Source organism: Cebus imitator, unplaced genomic scaffold (assembly GCF_001604975.1).
Source record: "Cebus imitator isolate Cc_AM_T3 unplaced genomic scaffold, Cebus_imitator-1.0 Scaffold76, whole genome shotgun sequence".
NCBI lineage: Eukaryota > Metazoa > Chordata > Mammalia > Primates > Cebidae > Cebus > Cebus imitator.
Genome location: NW_016107391.1, coordinates 1,198,363 through 1,218,084, shown reverse-complemented (window position 1 = coordinate 1,218,084; position 19,722 = coordinate 1,198,363). Strand labels below are relative to the sequence as shown.

The window sequence follows — 19,722 nt, the reverse complement described above, 5'->3', positions numbered from 1 at the left end:
TTTGGTATTTTTAGTAGAGATGGGTTTCACCATGTTGGCCAGGCTGGTCTTGAACTCCTGACCTTAGGTGATCCACCCACCTTGGACTCCCAAAGTGCTGGGATTACAGGGATGAGCCACTGCACCCAGCAGATTATCTTAATGTCTACTGATAAATCCAATTTTTAAAAATATGTAGGGTCAATATAGTTTCCTCCCCTAAAAATAGCATTTAGAAAATGTGTTAATCTCAAAAGCAGAAAATATATTTCAGGACTGAAGGAGCTAGATAACATTAAAAAACCTTAGTTAATCTTTTTAACTATGCCTGGCAATCTTCCATGTAAAGAAGGGTTTAGAAACTAAAATACATCATAATTTTGGAAAACCAAAATTGCATAAAATTTACCTCATTACCTTCTATGATAAGAATATTTGAGCATTATAAAACTCAGGGGAGATGCTAAGTAATATTTGGATTATTTTCAGTATAATCATGACCTTATGTTTTATATGGCTAAATAAAACGTGGCCAAGTATGATGGCTCACATCGGTAGTAGAAAAAACTTGATCTTTGAAAAAGAGGAAATAGATCATTCTGAAAATTATACATAAGTCAGCTAACATTCCTCAACACATTATAAGCAAAGAGAAATAATGTACAGTTATCTGGAAGGGCATACTTTCTCCTTTAAAATTAAGATTAAAAACCAAACTAACGTCAGATCATTTTAATTTCCTCCAGAACAGTATCTCAGTCTAGCTAAACCACATTCACACACGCTATTAGTATACCTCCCCACCTCATAACAATTAGAATTGTCCTGGATTAGACAGGAAATGTATGTAAAGTGGTAATACCTCATTTTAAAGTGACAAAGAATATATTTTCTCTCACAAATTATTATAGGATTTAAGACTATGATCTTTCTAGATGGATCAATTTTTTCATTCAGTTAGCAAATATTTTTTGTGTATCTCCCATGTTCTGGTACTATAAACTGGGACACAACGACCAAGATAGAAAAAGATCACTATCATGGAGCTTTGGATCATAAGGGAATAAAGTGAATTTTGGAAATGTTAATTACATCTTGAGAGAATACTCTTAAATTTAGAGGCAATTAATATTTTAGAGGATAGAAATTAAATATTAATGGCCTTGATGCTCTACCAAACAGATCTTATTTTAAAAATACATAGAAATAAGTACCGTTATCCAGTTATGCCAAAATACTAAATGTATGCGTTGAAGAATACCTGACTATCCATAGAAAAGACAAGGAGAAAACAGCAAAACAGAGATAGAGTAAAAAAAAAAATTCCAAAGTAATTTAAAATTAGGTACATGAGAGGCAGAAATAATACTTCCATTATATCTACTTTAAAAAGATGCTCAGCTATCAGAGAATTCTGTCCAAAATGAACCTGTGCTTCCAGAAGAACATTTCCTTCACTGTTTACATTTACATCTAAATCAAGCATATAAAAAGGAATCATCCTTGTTTCCCCAAGAGTATTCCAGAACAGAAGTAAATCCAGAGGTACAATTCCCCTACAGGCATTCTCACAATTAAAAAATGTAGACTGTGGGCTGGGCGCGGTGGCTCACACCTATAATCCCAGCACTTTGGGAGGCCAGGACAGGCGGATCACCTCAGGTCAGGAGTTGGAGACCAATCGGGCCAACATGGTGAAACCCCTTCTCTACTAAAAATATAAAACTTAGCCGGGCATAGTGGCACATGCCTGTAATCCCAGCTACTCTAGAGGCTAAGGCAGGAGAACAGCTTGAACTCCAGAGGTGGAGGTTGCAGTGAGCCAATATCGCGCGCCACTGCACTCTAACCTGGGTGACAGGGTGAGACTCTTGTGTCAAAAACAAAAAAAAAATACATATATATATAGAGAGACGTAGAATTACACAGTAAGCTGCATGTCCTCACTCCACTGATTCGGGTACTTTAAAATCCATTGCATGGCAGCTACACATTCTTGTATGGCACCAGATTGGTTAGACCCTGGGGAGCATCCGAGATGTTTCCAGAAGCAAGGACTCCCCCATCTCTGGGAATCACCCGGAAGTCTAACAGCCATTGGGCCCCAAAGCCATCCCGTAAAAGTGCTGACTTAGCGAGGGACGAATCTGTATCTTTCTTGGAACTTCCAACCTCTAAATATTTTGAAACCAACAGCCCTTACGAAACCCTTCCATTTTCATCCCGGAAAAGCAGTTCTCGCGAAAAGACGCACTTCACGCTGGGCAGCGTAATTGCGCTATTGCGCCTGCGCACGCCGGGCCCCGCACTTTCGCCCGGGCGGGCTGTCACTCACAGCCGCCTCCCGCCCCGCGCCGTGACGTAGCACTTTCTTTTTCGCTGGGTTGGGCACTCCGTTGGTGGGTCCGCGAGCTGACGGGTGTTGTGCTCCGGGCTGCGACTCTCGTCAGGCTTTCGCGCTGCCCCTCCTGGGCCCTTTTATCAATAATCGGTAGTGGATCACTCTGCCAACCAGCAGGAAGAACAAAGGAAACGAGAAGGAGACGCGGGGCTCCCTCCGCTTTGCTCCGTTCGGCTCCCTCCCGCTTTGCTCCGTTCGGCTCCCTCCCGCTTTGCTCCGTTCGGCCTCCTCCCGCTTTGCTCCGCTCGGCCTCCTCTTCCGTTCGCTCCGGCCGGGTGAAACTGAACTTATAATCGTCACTGGATTGTAAGTACCCGAGGCGAAGAGACCTTACTGCGCCCCGATTTTTTTGAATGTCTTTGTTCCGGGAGAGTCTGTGACTTGGGAGTGTCTCTGCTGGGCTTTCTGGGCCGAAAACCGTTCCGCGGGAGCCGCCATTTGCTTTCCTGCTCTGTAACTAGCTATCTCTATCTGCATTGTCCGGCAGCGGCACCTAGAGGTTGGGACTTGGCATTGCATCTGATTTAATGAAAAAAATCTGTGAATAAGCCATTGTGTCAGTAACGACTGGTATTCAGTCACAGCATATTTAGAGAAAAGACTTGGACTTAAAACTAAGGCAAAATAGACGCTTAGCTGCTGATCTACAGAGAACTTCTTGTAATTAAACGATTTCAATTCATAGCAAACTGGTGTTTTAAACTGTTGTAGTAGCTGGAACTTTTCGGTGTAACCAGCATTTATTGGAGAAGTGAGTCACAAAGAAATAAAGATGAGTAAAAGCAAAGATGATGCTCCTCACGAACTGGAGAGCCAGTTTATCTTACGTCTGCCTCCAGAATATGCCTCTACTGTGAGAAGGGCAGTACAGTCTGGTCATGTCAACCTAAAGGACAGACTGACAATTGAGTTACACCCTGATGGGCGTCATGGAATTGTCAGAGTGGACCGTGTTCCATTGGCCTCAAAATTGGTTGACCTACCCTGTGTTATGGAAAGCTTGAAAACCATTGATAAGAAAACCTTTTACAAGACGGCTGATATCTCCCAGATGCTTGTAGCCACAGTTGATGGTGATCTCTATCCTCCAGTGGAGGAGCCAGTTGCTAGCACTGATCCTAAAGCAAGCAAGAAAAAAGATAAGGACAAAGAGAAAAAGTTCATCTGGAACCACGGAATTACTCTGCCTCTAAAGAATGTCAGGAAGAGAAGGTTTCGGAAGACAGCAAAGAAGAAATATATTGAATCTCCAGATGTGGAGAAAGAAGTGAAACGATTGCTGAGTACAGATGCTGAAGCTGTTAGTACTCGATGGGAAATAATTGCTGAAGATGAAACAAAGGAGGCAGAAAATCAAGGCTTGGATATCTCTTCTCCAGGAATGTCTGGCCACAGGCAGGGCCATGACTCATTAGAGCATGATGAGCTTCGAGAGATATTCAATGACCTCAGCAGCAGCAGTGAGGATGAAGATGAGACCCAGCATCAAGATGAAGAAGATATAAACATCATTGACACTGAGGAAGATCTGGAGAGACAGCTACAGGACAAGCTAAATGAACCAGATGAACAGCACCAGAAGAATGAAGGAACCAATCAGCTGGTTATGGGAATTCAGAAGCAGATTGACAACATGAAAGGCAAGCTCCAAGAGACCCAGGACAGGGCAAAACGACAAGAGGATCTCATCATGAAAGTGGAAAATCTGGCTCTGAAGAACAGATTTCAGGCTGTACTGGATGAGCTCAAGCAAAAGGAAGATCGAGAAAAGGAGCAACTCAGCTCTTTGCAAGAGGAGCTAGAATCACTCCTAGAGAAGTAAAAAGAACTCTGTTGCTGAATTTCAGTCTTCAGACTGGTCAGCAGTAGAAGATTCTTGGCTTTATTACTTGCTGCATATTAAGACCTTGCCTTTCCTAGTCCCTCTAATGCTGGGTGTTTTGTTGAATTCTTTTATTTGTTTTTAATTTTGTTTTGCAGCAAACTTACCTTGTTTTGCTAGTTGTTGATCCCATAAGAAGAATTATATAGGCAGAAAAATGATTGTAGGAAAGTTGCAGTATTAGTGTAATGTGTGGTTCAACCTTAATTATAGTTTGACTGCAGGACTTTGCTGTTTATCCATTTTTCTAGAAGCTAGTGTTGTTGCTTTGTGATTACATAAGAGCAATAAGAAGAACCTAGTCTAGAGACAGTGAAGCTGGTTTGCATATGTTTTCCCATGCAATAGCTGTTTTCCCAGTTATTCAAAGCAGTTTCCCATATGTAGAACTGCAAATTATAAAGTTTTCAATACAATAAATAAAAGCATCTGTTTTTCACCTTATAGTGTATCTTGTTCTTTCATGGTTGGTGGGAGTCAGATTCTCTTGGGAGGTATTTTTGTGGTGGAGTTTAGTGACTGAGCAATTTGATCCTGTTATGCAGGTAGAAGCAGTTGGGTTTTATGGAAAAAAAAGAAAAAAAAAAAAAACAAAAAAAACTTAGCAAGGATAAAGAAATTGGGAGTTGTCAAGTTTGCATCATATTAAGGTTTCAATTGTGCCTGATCTACTTGAAAGCTGGGAAACATTAGATACAGGGCTTTCTTAAAACTACTGTAATTTCTGTAGATGAAGTGCCTTTTTTTTTTAAAGCACTAAATCTACCTGCTTAAAATGTTGGAAACAAAGCAGTGGTTATCAGGTGCAGTCCAATGAACCCATTCCATTGATTTGGATTAAGATTTTATTTCTAATTTTCTTCAATTGAGTTCCTACAATTATTTAATATTCTGAGAACAGGTTATTTGTCAATGTCATTTCATCAAAAATGCTGATAAAGGAAGTGGGTACCAGACTTCTCATGCTCTAAAGATAATCTAAGGCTTACAACATGAGCTATTTTTGAAAAAACAGTTACTGGTAAAACTTAAAAGATGCAAAGTTGTATGCAATTCATTTTTGCCAAGTTGGTTTATGAGAAGCTTTGGTTTGAAAATATTTAAAGTCCATTTTACTTTTTTCTTTCTTTTCTTTCTTCCTTTGCTTTCCCTTCCTTTCTTTTCCCCTCCTTTTTCTCCCTCCCTTCTTCCCACCTTCCCCCACCTCCTTATCCTTTCTGTTCATGTTGCCCAGGCTGGAGTGCAATGATGTATTCTTGGCTCACTGAAACCTCTGCCTCCCAGGTTCAAGCAGTTCTCCTGCCTCAGTCTGCCGAGTAGCCACCAAGCCCACATAATTTTGTATGTTTAGTAGAGACGGGGTTTTACCATGTCGGGCAGGCTGGTCTTGGACTCCTGACTTAAGGTGATCAGTCCACCTTGGCCTCCCAAAGTGGTGGGGTTACAGGCATGAGCCACGGCACCCAGTCTAAAGTCCATTTTACTTCTGTCTGACAGGACACAGTATTGAAATGTTATTTAAAAAAAAAAAAATCAGTTATCTAGTCCTCAGGTCTACAATTATATATGCTGACATTTTTGCAGACTTGAGAAGGCTAATTTGTCTTTTTAACCAAAACATCTTTATGACAGATTTTCACACAGCATATGGAAACTTAAGCAAGGTTTCCCGCAATATCTAGGTTTTGGATTATTTCTCGAGGTTTGCAAATAATATACATTAAAAAAAGAAAACAGTTTAGGATGCTAGGTAACAAAATTTCCTGTTTTGGTAATCTAGGTATATTGCTACACTTAGAAGATTGACACCTGAAAAGCTCCCACAATATCTGGTTTTACAGTGGATCATTTATCAAGTAGTTTATTCTTACCAACATCTCAACACCAATGGTGGCAGTTCCATCAATAACGGAAAGGAAAATTGCTGGATACAATAACAAAGTAGTATATTGATCTTAGTATTCCTGTTTCAGTTATCAGTTCTAAATGGCCTCTAAAATCCACAATTCTGACCTTCATACTTGTGCGCTTCAGGTTTTGTTTAGCCAGGTGTGTACTAGAAACATACTTGCAAATCTCTTGGGCAACTCAAGTCTTACTGTTTGAAATGGCTGGGTGCAGTGGCTCATGCCTTATAATCCCAACACCTTGGGAGGCTGAGGCAGGCGGGTCACCTGAGGTCAGGAGTTTGAGACAAGCCTGGCCAACATGGTGAAACCTGTCTTTATCAAAAATATTTGAAAAATTAGCTGGGCATGGTGGTGGCCATCTGTAACTCCAGCTACTCCGGAGGCTGAGGCAGGAGAATAGCTTGAACCTGAGAGGTAGAGATTGCAGTGAGCCAAGATCATACCACCGTACTCCAGCCCGGGTGACAGAGCCAGATTCTCAAAAAAAAAAAAAAAAAAATTTCAAAATGGAACTCTTCTTCCTTGAAAATTTGCTTTTCCCTGGGTTTCAGGAAAAATAAATGGCACCACTACACATCCCAACTGTGGAAGCTGGACACTAGAGCCATAACTTTACATTTCTCTCTTTCCCTCATTACTTCTGATATTACTTCTTAAGAAGCTCTTCACTCACTCCATCCCTACAGCCACTATTCTAATTCAAGCCATTATTATCATCTAGCAAATGGCAGTAGCTTCTTTACTATCCAATTTAGTTTTGACTGCTACTGAAGTAATTTTTCTGAGGCATATTTGACTGTGTTACTACCATGCTTAAAACCTTTCAGTGGCATCTCATCACTCTCAGGTCTAGGCTTATATTTCTTAAAAAGATGCACAAGATTATCAGTGCTCCATTTACCTTTTCGGCCTCAGCTCACCACATTCATTCTGTATATGGTCAGTCCACTCTGAAATTACATTTTTTTCAAGGAATTTACTTTTTTTCACTAATGGGCTATAGATCCTTTTAACAAGCTGTTCACTCTACCTAGATGACTTAATCCTTTGTTTGAGTTCTATTTAACCCTCAGGTCTCAACCTAAGTGTCACTTCAACAAGGCTTTCCCGACCTTTTTCTCCATCTAGGTTAAGCAACCCTATTATGGCTTTGGACTTTGCGCTTTCCTTTCTCATTTATTCAACAAATAGTTTTTTGTGCCAGACTACCAGCTACTGGATTTGAGGTGATGAACTAAGCATTTAGTGCCCATAAACCCATGCACTCCATGGTCTACTGGGCTGAGTATCTGTTACAACTAAAGTGTAAATTATTTGTTGTTAATATCTCCTGCTTGGCTTTAAATTCACTGAGATACTTTGCTTCATTGGTGATAGTAAACTTACTAAAGAACAGTAGAGAGATCAAAATCTTAACGTCAAGATATGTCACACATGGTTTGTATCCTAGCTCAGTTACCTATTAGTTGTATGACCTTGCACAGGTAACAATCTGTTTACCTGAATTTTCTCATCTCCAAAGTGGAGATACTACCTATCTCATAGGGTTATTGGGCTATTGGCTGCTGGCTAATGAATTATATAAAAGACTTAGAGCAATGCCTGGAACATAGTAAACAGCAGAAGTGAATTTACCATCATTACAACCTATTAGGGTATGGACCATAACAGATGTTAAATAATTAAAGAGTGACTGAAATGGTAGAAAAAGTGTTTATAGGGAAACAACTGTTCTAAATGTAATTGATTTCAAATTTAAGAAATTTTAGAGGTAATTTTCAACCAAATTCAGATGGGAAAAAATTTCTAAATCAAATCTCATAAATTAGGTTACAGCAGAAACAGTTTACTTCAAATTTATCTGCAGCATGAACGAATTGACTCCGCTTACTACTGTAGTGGTATTTATTGAATTTATTTATGGCTAGCTTTGCATTAATATTAAGAAGATTCCGTAATGGAGAGTAATTATCTGATACATAAGCTTCAAAATAGAAAGATTTAAGATTGGGATCCATTTCCCTTCAAGTAAATCCCAAGTTAACATAAAAGACACTTTTCTCACAGCTCCCTTGGCTTATGAGTGTGTTGTGTAGTTGGACTACAGTTTTCAGTATTTCTGGTTTTATGAACAAGTTTGTAAGAACTTTTTAAAAAATTCATATTTTAAAATATTATAAAAATAAGACTCCTTGAAAAACTTAAAGCGGCCGAAATTTTACTAAAAGTAAAAAGTAAAGTCGTCACTCTCACATCAGTAGGGCAAACTACTCAACATTTTCATATGTATTTATTTGGTGTACAATCAACTACATATGTGTGTTTTGTAAAGCAAAAAAGTATGATTTTGTTATAAACACTATATTGCCACTTCATTTAAAAAGTTGTGTATCTTTATCAACATTTCTAAATCTACTTTTTTTCATGAGACCAATTTTTTCTTAATTTTATCCATGCCCCTATTGATGGGTTACTTAGGTTGTTTCATATTTAATTTGCTATTACCCAGTATTCTGTAATAAACATTCACGTATATATGGCCTTTGTTAAGAATTCTAAGTGAAAACATAAACTAGGAAGCCCGTTTACTACATAGCAACCACACTGACCTTTTTTATATACTTTGAATGCTAAGGCAATTGTAAGTGCTAAACTTTGAAGGAAACCATAAGTGCTAAACTCTTTCCTACTGCAGTTTGGCACTTACAGTTTCCTTTTCTTGGAACAGTCACCAGCTATTCTCAAGGATAGCTTTTTGTCACTGAAGGCCCAGCTCAACCCTTATTTCCCTGGTAACCCTATCTGGCCATTCAATCTATTCCTAAGGAGCCTGTGATTTAGATGTTTCATCATGTCAAGTGCCATGTCATGTGCAGTGGTCTTGATTAAAAAGTTAGAAGGTTCTTTGCCCCTATTTTCTCATACATGTGTTCTGGATGATATGTGCTTAAAAACAAAAGCAGCATCATTTTGGTTAGTTGGAATCAGGGAAAATGGTTTTAATTGCTTAAGGTTGCCTATTAGGCAGTGTTACAGTATCTGCTTGGCCCTGTTTTCTCCAAGTCCAACTGTGTAGTCAAATATATTTCATAGAACTTGACCTCATGGAATCTGTCTCTATTATTTGTGTTACTATGCCTGACAATTAATTGAAGGCATAGTTATTGTACTGATCCCTGGCTTTGGTGTTATGGAGTATGGGACACTCCAGCAGCTATAACAGAAGTCCAAGTAGTGACAAACTGAGGCCTTCTTGTGCACAGCCAGCAGAGCTTGCCAGTCATATGAGTGATCCATCTTGGAATAAATTTTCCAGCCCCTGGTTAAGCCTTCAGATGACTGAAACTGTAACTGACATCTTGACTGAAACCTTATGAGAGACTCCTAAGTGAGAAATACCCAGCTAAGCCACTCCTAAATTCCTGATCCACAGAAACTATATGACATATAAATGTTTGTAGTCTTCTATTTCCCTTCATTTTGGAGTAATTTCTGATGCAGCAGCAGATACCAATACAAATTTTTGCTACCTGCCTAGAAGTGAGGTGCTGCTATAAAAATCTAAACTGTGAGAGTGATTTTGAAATCAGGTCTGCACATGGAGAGAAACTGCTCTGGAATTTTGGACATAGAAACTATGTGATATAACAAATGTTTATTGTTTTTTAATGCCACTAAGTTTTGAGAGTGATTTATTATGAGTTAGTGATTTATTATGACTTAGTATATAAGTTATGCCTGTACATAAATGTTATTTGAAACCATAAGCAAGGTTTCTTAGAAGAGTAGATGGAGTTAATAGATGGAGTGCCTTCTACTCTTAAATTCAAGATCTAATATTGGTCCCTGGTAGAAGTGTCTAGAAAAGCAAATATAATATTGGGTGTTGGTATCAATTGGGAGCAATTGTTATTTCTGTGTGTTCTTGATCAGAGAGACAAAGTGAGGAAAAGTGTGATATGGTGAAATATGTATTTGGTCTTTGGCTCTGGTATAGAACTGCTAAAATCCTTAGAAACTCCAAAGTGATGTCTTTTTGTATGCAAATGACTGACTTGATGGCTTGCAGCGCCTAGGCAGCTTTAGGAAGGGGGCTGGTTTCCAGAAAGACCAAGGCAGGATTTGGATCAACCTCTAGGGAAGGGGAGAGAGGCTGAAGGTTAAGCTGATCGTCAGTGGCCAATGATTTAGTTCAATCACTCCTATGTAACGAAGCCTCCATAAAAACCCAGGGTTCAGAGAGCTATCTGATGGCTGAACACATGGAGGTTTTTGGAGGATGGAGCCCTGGGGAAGGCATGGAAGCTCTGTGCCTTGTTCCCTATGTTTCAGCTTACGCATTGTTTCATCTGTATCCTTTTGTGATATAGTTTATAGTAAACCAGTAAACGTTTTTCCGAGTCCTGTGAACAGCTCTAGCGAATTAATCAGACCCAAAGAGGGGCAACCCGAACATGAAGCTGGTCTGTCAGAAGTTCTGGAGCTCCCGACTTGTGACTGGTGTTTGAGGTGGGAGTGGGGTACAGTCTTGGGTACTGAGTACATAGCTTGTGGGATCTGATGCTTTCTCCAGGTAGATAGTGTTGGAAAATACCCAGCTGGTGTCTGCTGTAGTACTGATTGCTTGCTTGGTGTTGGGGGAGAAACCCCCATGCATTTGGTCACAGAACTCTGCTGTGTTGATTGTTGTCGTGTGAGCAGAAGCAAAACATCTTCAGTGCATTTTTCCACTCACAGAAATGGTGCTTAAAGACTGGCAATATGTGTGCATCATGAACTGTCACCCAACGGGATCCGTAAGTTTTGATTTCACTCTCAGGACAGGGAAGAGGGAAAAACGATTTTGTTTTTTGTCTTGCTCTGTCACCCAGGCTGGAATGCAGTGAAATGCTTTTTATAGAGGCAAAGATAACCTAGCATGGCTGTTAATACAGCTAAAGAAGATAAAACAGCAATGTAGAACTTAATCTGCTTATTTGCAATAAAAGATAAAAGATGTAAAAAATATATATATTTTAATATATATAATATATATTTTAATATATATAATATATATTTTAATATATATATATTTAAAATAATATAAAAATATTAAATATATATATATATATTTTTTTTTTTATGGAGTCTCACTCTGTCACCAGGCTGGAATGCAGTGGCACGATCTCGGCTTACTGCAACCTCTGCCTCCCAGGTTCGGGGATTCCCCTGCCTCAGCCTCCCGAGTAGCTGGGACTACAGGCACACGCCACCATGCCCGCCTAAGTTTTTGTATTTAGTAGAGACAGGGTTTCACCATGTTAGCCAGGATGGTCTCAGTCTCCTGACCTCATGATCCACCCACCTCAGCCTCCCAAAGTGCTAGGATTGCAGGCGTGAGCCACCACTCCTGGCAAGATGTAAAATACGTTTTAAATGTTACTTAGATAACACCTTTACAGTAAGTAATCTTAATTATATGTTTTAGGCTTGTTAAAAAATGCACGCCTTGACTGAAGAGAATCCCCAAACAGGCTTTGTGTGAGTAACATGGCTGTTTATTTACCTGGGTGCAGGTGGGCTAAGGCCGAAAAGGGCGTTAGCCGGAGGTCTATGCAAGTTTTTATTTCTATGTCAGGCCTTGTTCCCTAATCTGAGTGGTCTGGAGGTCTCTGCAAGTTTTTGTTTCTATGTCAGGCCTTGTTCCCTTATCTGAGTGGTCCGGAGGTCTGTGCAAGTTTTTGTTTCTATGTCAGGCCTTTGTTCCCTTATCTGAATGGTCCACAGTTCTCTGCAAGTTTTTATTTTCTATGTCAGGCCTTGTTCCCTTATCTCCCTTATCTGAGGTCTGTGAGAGTTTTTTTCCAAATGGGCCAAGGTTTCTCTATCTGTGCAGCCGTGGGCATGTCTCTGGGCACAACACCCTGTGCTAGTTCCTTATCAGTGCCTGCAGCTTGAATTTTTTCCCAGGCTGCTTTTTATGTTATGTGGGGACGAGACAGTGACCCATGGGCCGGGGGCTCTCCAGGGACCATTCCCTTGCTATCTACCTAAGGCAGGCTAACTAACTTCTTTCAGTTTCAACAGTGAAATAATTTGCTTTCTAGAATGAATCTCAGGGAAGACTTCTGGCCGATTTCACATGAATAAATGAATCTCAGAGAAGACTTTTGGCCTATTTCACATGAATCTAGAGAGATCAGAGAGAGTAGAGAATTATAGACTTTGAAAACAGAAATTTCAAAGTTGAGGAGTTGCTCAAGCTGGAAATGCAGGCCCTGGGCAGAGGGATACTTTCTGGTCTTGAGCCAAAATCTCCAGTAGTTTTATGCACACAACAACTTCCTGGAAATAATTATCACCCCTCCTTAGAGGACTGGGCCTGAAGAAAGAGAACCTACATTTCTTCTGAGTTCAGCAAGAAGATCACGAAGAAAATCTGCAGGTTTGATACTCCATTGCCAGATATGACCCTTCTGAGATATCACATATACCTGATTACTACTGCTTAGCAGCCAGTGATTGCTAGGACAAAGAATGAATTTCTAACTATAATATCATTCGGCAATGCAAGATGCAGACCATTTGGCCTTGAAAGTAGACCAAAGGGTGTAATAAATTACAGAAAAGATTTTTCAAAGTTAAGGGACAAAACATGCTATGTGGAAGTGAAGAAAAATTTAAAATAAGGCTAGGCATCAGAAAAATGATTTGATCAATTTAAATCTTGGAAACAAAAACCATGGCAGTAACTTAAAGAATACAAAAAGCCACAATACAAAAACACAACTAAGGGGACAGTTCCCTAACTTCAGAGACAGTTCCCTAAATCCATCACTGATGACACACAGAGAGTATAAAATTTGGATTCCACTTTTTCCTTCTAAATTTTATTTTGAAATATCACTCCTAACTACAGAACAAACATCTAGACTGTCAGATCCTTGAAGAGAGAAACCAGGCACCATTAGTGTCTGAACAGTCAGAGCTCAATACACTACATTGTAAATGGTCTGAGTTAAAGACGTATTATATAGATAATTTAGTGATAGAACCCTCAAATTTCTTTAAACACAGTATTTCAAATTACTATACTTTTGTTTGGAGATCTGAAATGATACAAATAATATCCAAATATTGAACCATAAATTAAGCGAATAGGACAAGAAAAAAATTCTCCTGACTTAGATTTTGATGCCTCACTCCCACCCCTCTTTTTATTTATTTATTCTTTTTAATTTTTTATTTTTTTATCACATTTTAGGTGACTCCCACCCCTCTTACTTGCCTCATACTATTTTTGTTGAAGGTATTGAGTTAAGTCTTTAATGGATGACATGTAAGAAATTATGCCGACAACAAAGTTAACTTAGACTAGCTCACGGGTGCCAGGCAGGGGGACGGTGGACTCTGAAATGATCCACTTACTGTTAAACGCCAGTCCCATTTTCTATTCAGTATAGGCCTGCTCTGATGAAGCACCACTCCATAGCTACTCTCCATTTAAGTATGGAATATATAACTTAAATTTGTAAATAACTTTAAAGTATAAACATGATTTTCTTTTAAAGTAAAAGTAAATAAATGGAAGACCAACAACCATAGCTGTGGGGCACACCAGGCCTGACACTGAGCCTCCCCTCCCCTAAATGTCCACAGCAGCCTTTATTGGTCAATTTCTCATTTCCCTGACCCTCTTGCTTCTGGCACTAAGGCTAGAGTTACCACAGAGGCTTCAAAGATAGCAAAAAGCTTGAGTAAACAAAGTTTCTCACAGGAATTACATTCTGCCAAGTGATAAACACACATGGTACAGACTATTATTAAGACTGGTAGCCTACTTCTTTTCAGCTTTAGAGGATGCTTAAGAAAACTTGTTACTGAAACAGACTCTGCTGGTGGTCTTGGAGCAACACAGAGTGTTGGGGCTTACTTTACTGGTGACGAGAATGACATGGCCACAGAACAGTTGCTTATCTCCAAGTCTGTGGGGATCAGATAGATGAACTACGCTTTGAGGTGGGGAGTTGTTCTTTGTTTTGGAGGGGTTTTGTAAGTGTACATATACCTATACATATATATGATAAGTAGTTTAATAAAATTACTTTTCTTATGTTTCATCACATGAACATCCCATACACAGTTGCTTAGTCACATCCCATACACAGTTATCATTAAAATTTACTGTTAGCCAGTACCAAATTTAGAAGACTCTAGCACTGTGAAGTCATGAGAAGGTATTATGGACCTTACAGTAAATTTCAAAAAGAGCTTGTCCCTAACATGACTCACTGTGGAGTGAAGGCACTAAGTTCTGTTTAGTTCTACCTGAGAGTAGATGACTTTTACTCACAAGCGTTGTTAGCAGCAGACAGGGAACAAAAGCTTCTCCTAGCTTTGGCACTTTCTGTTCCCCAGGAGGGTTTCTGGCTGATGGAGGCAGTGAGTCACCCAAAATGCATCCACAACCCCGATATGGGCCAATAGTAGAACATCCTAGGATCCTACCCAGGCCAGGACCCAGAGACTGGAAGCTAAGAACTGTTATCAGCCACATGGGTCTTCATCAAAGCATAGCTGTACAGCTCCAGCTCCTTTGAGAGGGAGAAAGAAAGCTGGTGCAGGAAGGCTGTGCTGATTCCTCAAGGCCTGATGATACTCTAGACCACCCCTAACCACATAGGCAGGATGCAGAATATAACCTCACTTTGAAAATGGATAGCACTATTGTAAGGGTATTGCTTCTTGGGAAAATACACAATGCTTACTCTGAAACTTTAACTCAAGAATGTCAAAGCCACACCTGTGTGCAGGCACCTTCTCCTCTTAAAAATACAGAGTATTATGGTTTTCAACCACCACATGAAGACTTTTCAAAACTTTAACCGCCTGATGTAGTGCACATGTTAAGCAGACTTTAAAAGAGATCCTGGCCAGGTATGGTGGTTCCTGCCTGTCATTCCAGCACTTTGGGAGGCCAAGACAGGCAGATCACTTGAAGTCAGGCGTTCAAGACCAGCCTGGCCAACATGGTGAAACCTCATCTCTACTAAAAATACAAAAATCGGCCAGGCATGGTGGCGGGTGCCTGTAGTCCCAGCTATTCAGGAGGCTATGGTGGGAGAATTGCGTGAACCGCGGAGGCAGAGATTGCAATGAGCTAAGATGTGGCTCCCCACAGCACACCAGCCTGGGTGACAGAGTGAGACTCTGTCCCCAAAAAAACAAAGAGAGATCCTACGCAATCATTCATACCTATTTCACAAAATATGGTCAATTCTGGGTTTTTCGGGGTGATATTTGAGATTATACATAGAATCAAATTGTTTTACTCACAACATATTACCATCCAAACTGCATGTACACACAAACAGGTTTATGCAAAGGCCCTGACAGAGTGATACTTAGTTTTTCAGATTAGGTACATAGGGCCAACCAGTCCACCCTGTATATCCCAGCAAAGGCAAGAGCAGCACCGTTTCTATTTCAATACAATTATAGGCAGAAATTATATGATGTAAAATAGAGGCCCTTCCATAAAGTTAAGGTTTAGGGCAGAAGAAGGGAAGATAAAACCAAAATTCCCATGAAGTCAGAATTCGCATTGGTCTTGTACTCTGTTGAACCCTGTGATGAACTGTAGTCCTCAGACTCATGGACTCGGATCCGGGTTCACCAAGACACTTCAGTCTGCTTCCAACTGGCTCATCATCATCTTCCTGCTGTATTCATAGACCACAAACAGCGCCCCATTTGCAGGGACTGCTCGAATCATAGTAGCTTTCAGTCCAGAATATAAGGCTGCTATTCCTTCATTTGTCACAACACTTAAGAGGGTACCAATAAATCCTGCCTGTTTTCCATACATAGAAAGAACTTGAATTCTGGATTTAATACAATCCACTGGGAACACGACAAGCCAGAGAGAAACTCCAGCAACTCCACCACTTAACATCAAATGGACAGGGCCTAGTTCATCTTTTGATCTCCCTGATGCAAAAAACGATCGGCTCAGTTCATAGCCACCAAAGAAAAAGAAGTAACCCGGTACTTCTTGAAGTAGAGTACTGGAGAATCCGTGGTAGAAGCCCAAGGGGCCATCCTTTTTAAGGATGCTCTTCACGACAGACCAAATTGTATTATGGCTTTTTGCTATCTTCCCTGACATCTCCATTTCATACATGGTCTGTAGCCGGCACTTCACAAGCTCAGTGGGGCAGAGAGCCAACGCGGCAAAAGCAGAGGCAAGGGACCCAGCGGTCGCAGTCTGTAGATCACTCAGCTTTGCCTGCTTGTCCAGTCCAGCCATTTTCCTAACAAACTGCTGGCAGAACCCGTAGCACATGAAGAGGACCGAGTTTTCGGCGACATAGGCCATCAGTGCCGGGCCAGTGCCCCTGTAGAAGCCCGAGAGACCTACTTGGGCGTACGTCTTCAGGAAGCAGTCGGTGAGGCCCTTGTACAGGTTGGGAAACGTCTGCATCTTCACTTTTATTGTGTCGAAGGGCTGCCCGGTCAGTACACACGCTGTTCCCCCGGCGGCCCCCGCTGTGAGGTCGATGGCGGCTTGGATGCCAGGACTGGACTTCATGTTCGCTCACTCGTCTCAGGGTCCCAGTGGAAGGTGACTAACTCCCCAGAGCGTGGGACGGGCTTTTCACGTCCCACTGCAGCGAGCGCGGGGATTGGGGTTGGGGATTGGGGGTGGGGGAGCCCTGCCGCCTGTTCTAGGCTCTCACCCCAGTACTGGGGAGGCCGCTTAACCCCACGCTCTGCCGCGGGCCTCCCCCTCCCCGCGCACTGAAGTAACCCCCAGCCGCCAGCCCTGCACGTGGTTTACTGAGTCCCTGCAGCCCGTGACGCACTGGCCAGGCCACAGCTCCTCCAGCCTGGACCGCACCCTCTATCCCCGCGCCCGCAGGCGGGTGATGTGGACCGAATAAATACTTTTTATTCGGCACTGTGGCTCAATTCCTGTATCCCAGCACTTTGGGAGGATGAGGCGGGAGGATTGCTTGAGCCCAGGAGTTCGAGACCAGCCTGGGCAACATGACAAGACTCCAGTTCTATAAAAACACAAAAATTGTCTGGCCTGATGGCGCGCTCCTGTGGTCCCAGCTATTCATGAGGCTGAGGTGAGGATCGCTTGAACCTGGGAGGTCGAGGCTGCAGTGAACTAGGATCGCACCACTGCACTCCAGAGTGGACGACAGAGTGAGACCCTGTCTCAAAACAAAACCAAAACCAAGAAAACATTTAAAGCTTTTCGATAAATCCTTGCAATTATGACCAGAAACTCTAGGCGCTGCTATTCAACTGGTGGCAAAAGAAATGCTGTTCTAATCAGCCAGCCTTGTTTCTTTCCTTTCCTTTCCTTTTCTTTCTTTCTTTTTTTTTTTTTTTTTTTTTTTTTTTTTTTTTTTNTTTGCTTGAGATGGAGTTTTGCTCGTTTCCCAGGCTGCAGTGTAATGGCATGATCTCGGCTCACTGCAACTTCCAGCTCCTGTGTTCAAGTGATTCTCCTGCCTCAGCCTCACAAGTACCTGGGATTATAGGCATGCACCACTATTTCTGGCTAATTATGTATTTTTAGTAGAGATGGGGTCTCCTCTATGTTGGTCAGGCTGGCCTTGAACTGCCGACCTCAGGTGATCTGCCTGCTTTAGCCTCCCAAAGTGCTGGGATTACAGGTGTGAGCCACCACGCCGGGCCAGGAAATTTCTAATTTATATTAGGTTATTGTGGCAAAATCTACTTAATATGTTATTTAAATAATTTCTGTGCTGAGTACGGTGGCTCATTCCTGTAATCCCAGCACTTTGGGAAGCTGAGGTGGGAGTATCACTTGAGCCCAGGAATTTGAGACCAGCCTGGGCAACACAGTAAGACTCTGTCTCTACAAAAAATAATAAAAATTAGCTGGGTGTGGTGGCGTATACCTCTGGCCCAGGTACTTGGGAGGCTAAAGTGGGAGGATTACTTCATCCTGAAAGGCTGAGGCTACAGTGACACATGATTGTGCCACTGCTTTCTGGCCTGGATGACAGAGCAAGACAAAGAAAACTAAGCCCATTTGCCCCCCTTCCCTTTCCTGAGAATGAAATCAAAACATAGAAAAAAATTCCTTAAATATGACATCAAGCATTTAAAAATCCTAATGAAGTTTTCTATTTTCAAATTGCAGATTGTTCTCATCCTCTCTGCTTTACCTACGAGGCTGCTAAATAAAATAACACAAAGGATTTTTAAAAGATGTTAACCTCTAAGGACAAAGAGAATAGGAGGTGAGACAATGGATGAGAGATGTCAACCCATTACTGGGACACCAAAACGGAGAAATGACAAATGAATTCATAGATTAGAAAAAGTTACATGCTAAATGTCTGCAAGGGGTTATCCCAAAGAGAGACAAACCCACTTGATATGCAGCCTGTAAGAGGCAAAATTTTTGTAAACAGAAGATTCCCAGGAAAGGTAGGAAGGTATAGGATTAGAGATGTGAGATTCATTAAAGTCTGTGTTCAAAGTTGTTGGGTGTCCAGGATCTCTCTTCCACTCTATGAAGCCAGATAATTCCATCTCACAGCAGATGGAAATTTTGTTTTCTGGGTAAATTGAACCAATGAACACCCAAACTCAGAGAAAGTAGGCACAGCATCAAATAAAGAAAAAATTATGTGAAAGTCTATATATTTACTGCAGGAGTGTTGCCCTTCTTCCCCTGTCATGTTCTCTTTAATTGAGCATCTAGGTTTATAACCTACCTCTCCCCCACCACACCCTACACACACAGTCAAGGTTTCAAGAGCATTCTCTGAAGAAACTATATGATCCCAGAGAAAAGAACTGCAAGTGCTGACATTTGGGCATTTCCCCAAGAAAAGCCCAGGATACTATTTACTACAATGAAGACTACCTGTTGACAAATTATCCATTCACAATTTGCTTTTCCTCATTTAAAAAAAAATTTTTTTTTAAATTTTCTGAGAGATGTTTGTCTGAAGTGTCTCACTTTTAATTGACAGCCAAGGATAATTAGACAGGAAAGTTTTCTAAATGAAAGAGAGAATGCTTTCAGCATACTTTCTTACCCCCAGATTTCGTTTTTACTACCCATGGCCAACTATGGCTTGGAATGTAAGACTAGAGAGAATTCATTCCAATGCTGGGATTATGAACATCTGGAAGGAAAAAGTGTGTCCTGACAGTGGCGTCCTCACTAATGTCCCAAAAACATCTTGCCTTGAAAGCTAGGCATGTTGTCATTTATATCCCGAGCTTCTACTTCTTTTTAAATTTAATTTCATTTTAGATTCAAGGGATAAACGTGCAGGTTTGTTACATGGGTATATTGTGTAATACTCTGGTTTGGCCTTCAAATGGACCCATCGCCCAGAGAGTGAATCTAGTACCCAACAGGTAGGTATTCAACCCTCAATTCCTCCCACCCTCCCCACTTCTGGAGTCCCCAGTGTCTATCATTTTCATTTTTGTGTCCATGTGTACCCAATGCTTACCTCCTACTTGTAAGTGAAAACGTGCAGTATTTGGTTTTTTGTTTCTGCATTAAT

The 19,722-nt window shown here is 41.0% G+C and overlaps 2 protein-coding genes across 2 annotated transcripts; one reads left to right on the top strand and one right to left on the bottom strand.

The window, feature by feature from the left end:
• Positions 1–2,340: 2,340 nt before the first annotated feature.
• TAF7 (TATA-box binding protein associated factor 7) lies at positions 2,341–4,706 on the top strand. The gene has a single exon (XM_017532210.2). The coding sequence runs from the start codon at positions 3,153–3,155 to the stop codon at positions 4,200–4,202; it is 1,050 nt and encodes a 349-aa protein (XP_017387699.1). The 5' UTR covers positions 2,341–3,152; the 3' UTR covers positions 4,203–4,706.
• Positions 4,707–15,836: 11,130 nt separating this feature from the next.
• Positions 15,837–16,742, bottom strand: LOC108307060 (mitochondrial ornithine transporter 2). Its single transcript, XM_017532209.2, has one exon. It carries the CDS (start codon positions 16,740–16,742, stop codon positions 15,837–15,839), a length of 906 nt encoding a protein of 301 aa, XP_017387698.1.
• Positions 16,743–19,722: the final 2,980 nt, after the last annotated feature.

Bases quoted from the DNA above. Each gene is read 5' to 3' on its own strand.
- TAF7 (XM_017532210.2), top strand. From the start codon at position 3,153: ATGAGTAAAAGCAAAGATGATGCTCCTCACGAACTGGAGAGCCAGTTT.
- LOC108307060 (XM_017532209.2), bottom strand. From the start codon at position 16,742: ATGAAGTCCAGTCCTGGCATCCAAGCCGCCATCGACCTCACAGCGGGG.